Here is a 9,653-nt window from a genome sequence, read left to right as displayed (position 1 = left end):
TTCTTTCTTTCTTTCTTTCTTTCTTTCTTTCTTTCTTTCTTTCTTTCCTTTTCTTTCTTGACATTAGATTTCATCATATGAATTTCGGGGGGAACAGACATTCAGTCCATAAAAAGGAGTAAGCTATGTTTTATTTGTATATACTCATCTAAAATATATTTATAGTTTTAAAATTACATATGGAATTCTCAATTATGTTTTAGAGACCTTGACAGGTAGGATTCTAAACGTGAAAGTAACACTGCCATTTGGTGACAACAAACTCGAATGAAGTTGGAAAAGTAGAGCAGCGGTTAAGTGCTCTAGGAATGGTAACACGAGTCAGAGTCACAGAGTGGACCTAGCCACATAACTTGGGGCGGTCCTTTGTGTTCAGTAAACATTTGAGGGAGCAGATTCTTACAATGGTCATGCATTAAGACGGACTAAATAAAACAAATGCTCTTCGCCGTAGGATGTTACCCATGTAGTAAGTAGATCACGTGGTTTCCTATGCTTGCGCCACCTGACTGCGATCTGTCTCCATGTTCCTCACTCTCTCCATTGCTTCAGAATGAGGGAGTTTTGTACTCTGAAAACCTAGTAAAGAGAAGTTTTCATCTTAGTTGAAAAATTTAAAACTAAAAAATTCAGGAACAAACATACATGAGGAAATGAGTCCTTGGTAAAATTTCCGGGTAGATTTTATACCATTGTTAAGGAAGAAGTGGTATGCCAAGATAAACTCCATCTATCCTAAGGGGACACTTAAAGCCACTTTGAGTTAAATTACTATGTGATTTAATATAAGCACAACAATAAAACACTTCCAGACACGATATATGGTTAGAAAATGAAGACTATAAGAATTTTCTTTAAATTGTTGAACTACAAAAGAAAATTGGATAATTTATTTGTATCTCTTAAGTCCTACACTTATATGATAGATTTTAGCTGATAAATTTTAAGTGAATTATTGTCCTGGTACATTAAAATTGCAGATAAAATTATCATCTAAAATCCCTTGAGCTAAAATTTTCTTATCATGTGCACATGCCAGATCAAAGAGATAACAATTACTCTATTTCTCTGGAGGCCTAAATAACAAAAACCCATCACTCTGAAATGATAATAACTTTGCTGAGTGAGGTGAGAATATTATATTTAACATTTTTTTAGATAGTCTAGAGGGGCTTATTTCTATTTGTCTAATTACTAGTATATTCATTTAATATATCCCTAAGGTTTTCTAACTCATGGTGTAGAAATAGCCTAACTGGAAATATTAATTACTTTTTATATAAGTCAATGAAAATTATTGCTTTCCTGACATGACTTATTACCCTGTCTCCCCTTCAGGAACAATACTTCATGCGCTGACAACAAACATTTTGTAACAGAGTTGCTATTTTGCCAAGAGTTAAGTTGCAAATCTCAGGAGCATAAATAGTTTTAAGATAAGAAAAGCATCTGACTTATACATATTTCTTAATATCCTTAAAATAAAGTCCTTTTATGTTTATTTTAGGACAAGAGTGCAGATACCCCTTCTCTTGTTTTCATGTGATACACTATTTATATGAAGAATGTAGGTAGTACCAGACAATAGCAGATGACAATCTAGCAGGAGTTTGATTTAAAATTAGTTGCCAGAAAGTATGGCCTCAATACCGAGGGTTCTGATTCTTTGAAAAAAGCATTGCACAATGTGGTTATGATTATCTTTGTACGGGGCTGATCTGGATCCCTCCTAGTTTTGGGTCACAGAAGAACTCTAGAGGCACAGTGCTTAAGGTAAAACCTGAAAGATGGGTAGAGTCAGTAAGGTAAAGAGCTGAAAGGCAGGCAGGCAATGGTTTGGAAGGGGGTTGTGTGGTCAGAAGGTTCTAGAGAGAACACAAATGAAAAAGCTTTATTTGAAATTTTTGGCACCTTATCGGTGAAAAGAGGATTCAACTGCACCAGTGTGGAGGTACCTTACAATACACCAAGGCTCTGGAGGGCCCCTTCATACCCATAACAGTATAGTGGGGGCACAACAAGAAGTTGACTTCACACCAGAAAAATGTACTCAAGTGTTTATAACACTAGTGGAAATGAGGGGAGACTAAGTTATATGGCAGTGCAGAGCAGACAGAGACCAGTTTCTTTTAGGGGTTTTTGGTGAGAAGAAAGTAGACAGTTGTTCAAGAGTCTCGAAGAAGTTGGCATTTTGCCATGATCCTTCAAGGAGAAGCAGGGTGAGGTCTGCAGCAAGTTTGTAGTCTGTTTTTGCCTTGACTGTGTTTTGACTCTTGCCTTATTTGTTCAGCTAGGATTGTGTCTAAGCAGAGCCTCCGCATCTGTTCTTAACCTCAACTGCAGCCTTATCCTTTTACCCATGTGCCGGATGCTCCTGGCTTACCTACGAGGATCCCAGAAGGTAAGAACAAAAAATCCTAGTCACAGATTCCAGGATAAAAAATCAAGTGGAACAGTGGCATGTTAGTACTACTGAGTTTTCATGGTCTGACCTAATAGACTGATTTCTATCATCTGCTGTCAGCTACCAGATGATAGTAAAGACCGTGTCACCTGTCAAGATGATCAGTGAGCTCTTCTGCAATGCTAGATAGAGGCAGTGGATAATAGAAATGGCTATTAATAGTGATTTCAGGTGCTGGGCTAAGCACTCCATGGATGTAAGTGTGAATCCTCACAATGATTCTACAGGTCTTGTAGATGAAGAACTGAGGCACAGAAAGGTTAAGTAACTTGACCAACGTCATGAGACTAGCAAAATGGCAGAGCTAAGATCAGTCCCAGTTCTGAGATTTTTCCACTATACTACTATGCCTCATTTAGAGCCTGTGTTTTCATTTAATTAAGTCCAGGTGAGCAAACTAGAAACTAGAGCCCTGTGGACTTTCATCAAAATATACAGTGTCTACTGGTGTTGGTGGCGATTTATCTCCTTTTCAAATACATGCATGGTTTAAGCTATGTAATAGTCTTGGAGATGTCTTGATTAAGATGTGATGTCATGTGTGATATTGTAAAATGAAGGTTGTACGGAAACAGTAAAGCACTTTGGAAATTAAAACTCAACAAATTATTTTTTGTCTTCAGTTATCCTGGTGTGTTTGTGTTTCTTTTCTTCATTGAAATAATAAGGCATTCCTGGATCAATATTGATACTTTAAAAGAAGTTGTTAATATGAGTCACTTTGATGTTCTATATGGTTCATATGAGCATATTTACTGCAGTAAAACTTCTCAACCTTTTCGTGTAATTATATTTAGAAACACTTTGCTTTTAATGCAGTAATTTGTGGAAATAACTCTTTCTCTAGGTTGCCTACCATTGTAAAATGCTAGGTTTTGATGCCTATGGCTGGCTATTGGCTTGGTGTGAAGAAAGAGAAGATAAACGGCAGGAAATGAAAAGTGCCCACCTAAGTCTCTCAGTATTTAAATAAGTCTTAAAGAATGGTCCCCTGATGTGAAATATAGGTATTCAAAGATGCTTGACATTTTATTTTTTTATAAGATCAAGAAGGCATTTAGAACCGTAGATGCAATTGCTTCATTTAAAAATCATCTTATTTTTTGACTACAAAAGGAAATCATATATATTGTACAACTCAAACATTCCAGAAATATGTAAAGTAATCAGTGAAAGTTTCTCCTAATATTACTGTGCTGGAACAACCACAGATTAGTTTGGGGTAAATGCCTTCAGATTTGCATAGAATGCCATTAATTTTAAACACTATAGGACTATAGTTTATGTGTTATCACTTTTACCTAGCCATATATCTGACACATCTTTCCATATCAATAAGTCTTCTCACATTCTCTGTAATGGTTTGGGTGTTCTACTGACTAGATATATCATAATTCATCTCACCAACTTTTAATTCCTAGGCCTCTGCCATATTTCTAAATCTTTGATATTATGAACAATGCTATAGTGAAAAACTTTGTACACATATCTTATTTCCTGCTTCATTTTCACCATACTGAATTTTATTTAGGTTCCAAGCAGGAGAACCAGAAGATTGTTGGATAAAAGCAGAACATTCCATATAACCTGTGGTGTGACTATATGTATTTTTTCAGGTGAGAAAACAAAAAGATATGAAAATATTATGTTAGAACACATTTTATAAATGGTATTTTTGTTGTTCTGTAAATTATTTGCTGTCACCTACTTGTGATTTTCTCATCACATACCTTAATTTTCTCTTCCATGTGTTTAAAGAGAGTTGCCTAGTGGTGCTAAAGAAAATGAGTGTATCGGGGCGCCTGGGTGGCTCAGTTGGTTAAGCGACTGCCTTTGGCTCAGGTCATGATCCTGGAGTCCCGGGATCGAGTCCCGCATCGGGCTCCCTGCTCAGCAGGGAGTCTGCTTCTCCCTCTGACCCTCCTCCCTCTCATGCTCTCTGTCTCTCATACTCTCTCTCGCAAATAAATAAAATCTTAAAAAAAAAGAAAATGAGTGTATCTTACACATTATGTATATAGTTTTCACATTATAATGTGGAGACTTGGCTCTCAAGCTGTTAATAATTGTTTCCTACAAGTAAATACTTTCATTTAGAAAGACTAAAAGAAATAAAATAAATTTTTTTTTAATTTTTAAAAATTTTTTTAAAGATTTTATTTATTTATTTGAGAGAGAGAGAATGAGAGAGCACATGAGAGGGGGGAGGGTCAGAGGGAGAAGCAGACTCCCTGCAGAGCAGGGAGCCCGATGCGGGACTCGATCCAGGGACTCCAGGATCATGACCTGAGCTGAAGGCAGTCGCTTAACCAACTGAGCCACCCAGGCGCCCAAAAATAAAAATTTTTAAGGTTTAAAAATAAAGATATGATAGGACTTTAAATGCATACAAATTACAATGTGAAATGTACATTCATAGAATGTGATTCCATTTAAAAGTATATTTGATAAATGTTTCTTTGATATTAATACTTGGTATTAAATATCAAATGTTTGTGGAAATTTATCCTGTTCAGTTCCAAGTTAAAATATCAAATGACTGAGGGTTCTGGGGGGGGGGGATGGGTTAGCCTGGTGATGGGTATTAAAGAGGGCACATACTGAATGAAGCACTGGGTGTTACATGCAAACAATGAATCATGGAACACTACATCAAAAACTAATGATGTAATGTATGGTGATTAACATAACATAATAAAAAAAAGAGAAAAAAAAGAAAAAAAGGAAAAAAATATCAAGTGAGAATCTTTTGGTTTTTAAAAGAGTCATTTTAAAAGAAGTTTTTATCCTGAATATTTATGTGGTATTTTTCAAGTTTTGGAACAGAAAGTGATAAACATATTAATTAAGTACTTGGACTTTGGAGGCAGGGTTGTGTAGGATCTATCCCCAACTGCCCTTCTACCTTAGTATATGACATAAGCTCTCTGGTCTTTGATTTGTTGTTGTTTTAATCATAAAGTGATTGACAGTAGCACCTGCCTCATGGTTTGAAGACTAAAATGAGACCTCCCATAGGAAGTTTTTAGGGTGAAATTAGTTATAATTTACAATCTCAGGTGTTAATTATCTCAGTGGCATAGCACCTGACATTTCTCTCCGGTCATGACTTGATAGGGCAGACCTGTTTTGACACCAGGGACATTTGGTCTGGATATGTATGTATGACTATTTTGAATCAGACATGTTTTGGTGCAGCTACTATTAAGAGGTCATTAAGCTCTCTGCTTTTAAAAAGTTGCCAAGTACTGTTGAAACAGGCATCTGCACTGTTTTGTCCCTGGACATCTTATTGGTGGGTCCCACATCTGCAGGCAAGAGATGGGGAGAGGCTCGGGTAGGATTAGGACTCCATACCACTCAAGAGGCTGGGGATGGAGTAAGAGTCCAGGATGAGATGAGGACTAAGGGTGTGGCTGGGGTCAGAGCTGGGTTAGAACAGAGGGAGTGAAAGGTCAGGAAAGCAGGAGGGTCCGGGAATGTGGACACATTTGTAACTTGGTTTGTTCTAAACTGCAGTTGTGTCCAAATATTCTGGTTTAGTTGGAGAACAACGAAGAGACTGAGATCTTGTAGAGTCTTGCCATGAATGAACACGCATTCCAGACTGTTTGCATTTTGCCACTCACTAGTTGTCTGACCTTAGCTGGGTGACCTCTTCTAACCTTCGTTTTCTTCTCTGTGAAATAGGGATGTTTCTATCCACTTCATTGTTTTGTTGAGAGAATTAAATCAGAAAATCTATTCAAAATATCTGGCCTGGCTTTCTCCCTGCTGCCCAAAATTAGAAGCCCCAATTTCTTTTGACCTGAAAGGTCATTTAAAGAAGGTGAATGTATCCCTTAAGGGTGTATCTCAGACAACTGATACCTAGGGCTTTTTTTCAGGAGAATTCAGAAAGAAGGAACCACAAAGCATGTAGTTAACACATAAACCTTAATTTAAAATGAAGGGATTTTTTAAACTTACACATTTCAGACATGATAAAGCTAGAGGACACAGACAGTTTTGCTTAAATAATATTTTATGCCTATGCCATAGACAAGTTTCACCTGGACAGCCTCTTAAAAATTCCCTTGGAACTCTGTCCTTGCTTGTTAGTTAACCAACTTCTAAATTCCTGTCCACTTATTTATTTATTTATTTATTTTTTATACTTTTAAAAAATTTTATTATGTTATGTTAATCACCATACATTACATCATTAGCTTTTAATGTAGTGTTCCAAAACATATAACATCCACTGCTCCATTCAGTACATGCCCTCTTTAATACCCATCACCAGGCTAACCCATCCTCCCACCTCCCTCCCCTCTAGAACCCTCAGTTGGTTTCTCAGAGTCCATAGTCTCTCATGGTTCATCTCCCCCTCCGATTTCCCCACCCTTCATTTTTCCCTTCCTACTATTTTCTTTTTTTTTTTAACATATAATGTATTATTTGTTTCAGAGGTACAGGTCTGTGATTCAACAGTCTTAGACAATTCACAGCACTCACCATAGCACATACCTTCCCCAATGTCTATAACCCAGCCACCCCATCCCTCCCACCCCCCACCACTCCAGCAACCCTCAGTTTGTTTCCTGAGATTAAGAATTCTTCATATCATATGAAACATGTCTTTCTCTGATTGACTTATTTCGCTCGGCATAACACCCTCCAGTTCCATCCACGTCCTTGCAAATGGCAAGATTTCATTCCTTTTGATGGCTGCATAATAATCCATTATATATATACCACCTCTTCTTTATCCATTCATCTGTCGATGGAATTCTTGGCTCTTTCTATAGTTTGGCTATTGTGGACAAGCTGCTATAAACATTGGGGTGCACATAGCCCTTCGGATCCCTACATTTGTGTCTTTGGGATAAATACCCAGTAGTGCAATTGCTGGGTCATAGGGCAGCTCTATTTTCAACTTTTTGAGGAATCTCTGTACTGTTTTCCAGAGTGGCTGCACCAGCTTGCATTCCCACCAACAGTGTAGGAGGGTTCCCCTTTCTCTGCATCCTCGCCAACATCTGTCATTTCCTGACTTGTTAATTTTAGCCATTCTGATTGGTGTGAGATGGTATCTCATTGAGGTTTTGATTTGGATTTCCCTGATGCCAAGCGATGTTGAGCACTTTTTCATGTGTCTGTTGGCCATTTGGATGTCTTCTTTGGAAAAATGTCTGTTCATGTCTTCTGACCATTTCTTGATTGGATCATTTGTTCTTTGGATGTTGAGTTTAAGACGTTCTTTATAGATTTTGGATACTAGCCCTTTATCTGATATGTCATTTGCAAATATCATCTCCCATTCTGTTGGTTGTCTTTTGGTTTTGTTGACTGTTTCTTTTGCTGTGCAAAAGCTTTTTATCTCAATGAAGTCCCAATAGTTCATTTTTGCCCTTGCTTCCCTTGCCCTTGGCGATGTCTCCAGGAAGAAGTTGCTGTGCCTGAGGTGGAAGAGGTTGCTGCCTGTGTTCTCCTTTAGGATTTTGATGGACTCCTGTCTCACATTGAGGTCTTTCAACCATTTTGAGTCTATTTTTGTGTGTGGTGTAAGGAAATGGTCCAGTTTCATTCTTCTGCATGTAGCTGTCCAATTTTCCCAACACCATTTGTTGAAAAGACTGTCTTTTTGCCATTGGACATTGTTTCCTGCTTTGTCGAAGATGAGTTGACCACAGAGTTGAGGGTCCATTTCTGGGCTCTCTATTCTGTTCCATTGATCGATGTGTCTGTTTTTGTGCCAGTACCATACTGTCTTGATGATTGCAGCTTTGTAATAGAGTTTGAAGTCAGGAATTGTGATGCCACCAGCTTTGCTTTTCTTTTTCAACATTCCTCTGGCTATTCGGGGTCTTTTCTGGTTCCATACAAATTTTAGGATTATTTGTTCCATTGCTTTGAAAAAAGTGGATGGTATTTTGATGGGGATTGCATTGAATGTGGAGATTGCTCTAGGTAGCATTGACATCTTGACAATATTTGTTCTTCCAATCCATGAGCATGGAACGTTTTTCCATTTCTTTGTGTCTTCCTCAATTTATTTCATGAGTATTTTATAGTTTTCTGAGTACAGATTCTTTGCCTCTTTGGTTAGATTTATTCCTAGGTATCTTATGGTTTTAGGTGCAATTGTAAATGGGATCGACTCTTTAATTTCTCTTTCTTTTGTCTTGTTGTTGGTATATATAAATACCACTGGTTTCTGTGCATTGATTTTCTATCCTGCCACTTTACTGAATTCCTGTATGAGTTCTAGCAGTTTTGGGGTGGAGTCTTTCATCTGCAAAGAGTGAGAGTTTGACTTCTTCTTTGCTGATTTGGATGTCTTTTATTTTTTTTTGTTGTCTGATTGCTATGGCTAGGACTTTAGTACTATGTTGAATAGCAGTGGTGATAGTGGACATCCCTGCCGTGTTCCTGACCTTAGGGGAAAGCTCTGTTTTTCCCCATTGAGAATGATATTGACTGTGGGTTTTTCATAGATGGCTTTTATGATATTGAGCTATGTACCCTCTCTCCCTATACTCTGAAGAGTTTTGATCAAGAAAGGTTGCTGTACTTTGTCAAATGCTTTTTCTGCATCTATTGAGAGAATCATATGATTCTTGTTCTTTCTTTTGTTAACGTATTGTCTCACGTTGATTGATTTGTGGATGTTGAACCAACCTTGCAACCCAGGGATAAATCCCACTTGGTCGTAGTGAATAATCCTTTTGATGTACTGTTGGATCCTATTGGCTAGTATTTTGGTGAGAATTTTTGCATCCATGTTCATCAAGGATATCGGTCTGTAATTGTCCTTTTTGATGAGGTCTTGTCTGGTTTGGGGATCAAGGTAATGGTGGCCTCATAAAACGAGTTTGGAAGTTTTCCTTCCATTTCTATTTTTTGGAACAGTTTCAGAAGGATAGGTATTAATTCTTCTTTACATGTTTGGTAGAATTCCCTTGGGAAGCCATCTGGCCCTGGGAGATTTTTGATGACTGCTTCAATTTCCTTAGTGGTATAGGTCTGTTCAGGTTTTCTATTTGCTTCCTGGTTCAGTTTTGGTAGTTGATACATCCCTAGGAATGCATCCATTTCTTCCAGATTGTCTAATTTGCTGGCATATAGCTGCTCATAATATGTTCTTATAACTGTTTGTATTTCTTTGGTGTTGGTTGTGATCTCTCCTCTTTCATTCATGATTTGA

At 37.6% G+C, this 9,653-nt stretch overlaps 1 protein-coding gene across 2 annotated transcripts in view; it reads left to right on the top strand.

The window, feature by feature from the left end:
• Positions 1 to 9,653, top strand: part of NOX4 (NADPH oxidase 4) — a 177,356-nt gene that overhangs the window by 24,663 nt on the left and 143,040 nt on the right. For both annotated transcript variants that reach the window (XM_021679096.1, XM_021679095.1), the window contains exons 3-4: positions 2,291 to 2,401; positions 3,996 to 4,080. In XM_021679096.1, coding sequence (XP_021534771.1) covers positions 2,291 to 2,401; positions 3,996 to 4,080 — 196 coding nt within the window. The remainder of the gene's footprint in view (positions 1 to 2,290; positions 2,402 to 3,995; positions 4,081 to 9,653) is intronic.

This window comes from Neomonachus schauinslandi, chromosome 11 (assembly GCF_002201575.2).
Source record: "Neomonachus schauinslandi chromosome 11, ASM220157v2, whole genome shotgun sequence".
Lineage (NCBI taxonomy): Eukaryota > Metazoa > Chordata > Mammalia > Carnivora > Phocidae > Neomonachus > Neomonachus schauinslandi.
The sequence above is the reverse complement of the archived record's forward strand: the minus strand, read 5'-3'. Positions and strand labels throughout refer to the sequence as shown.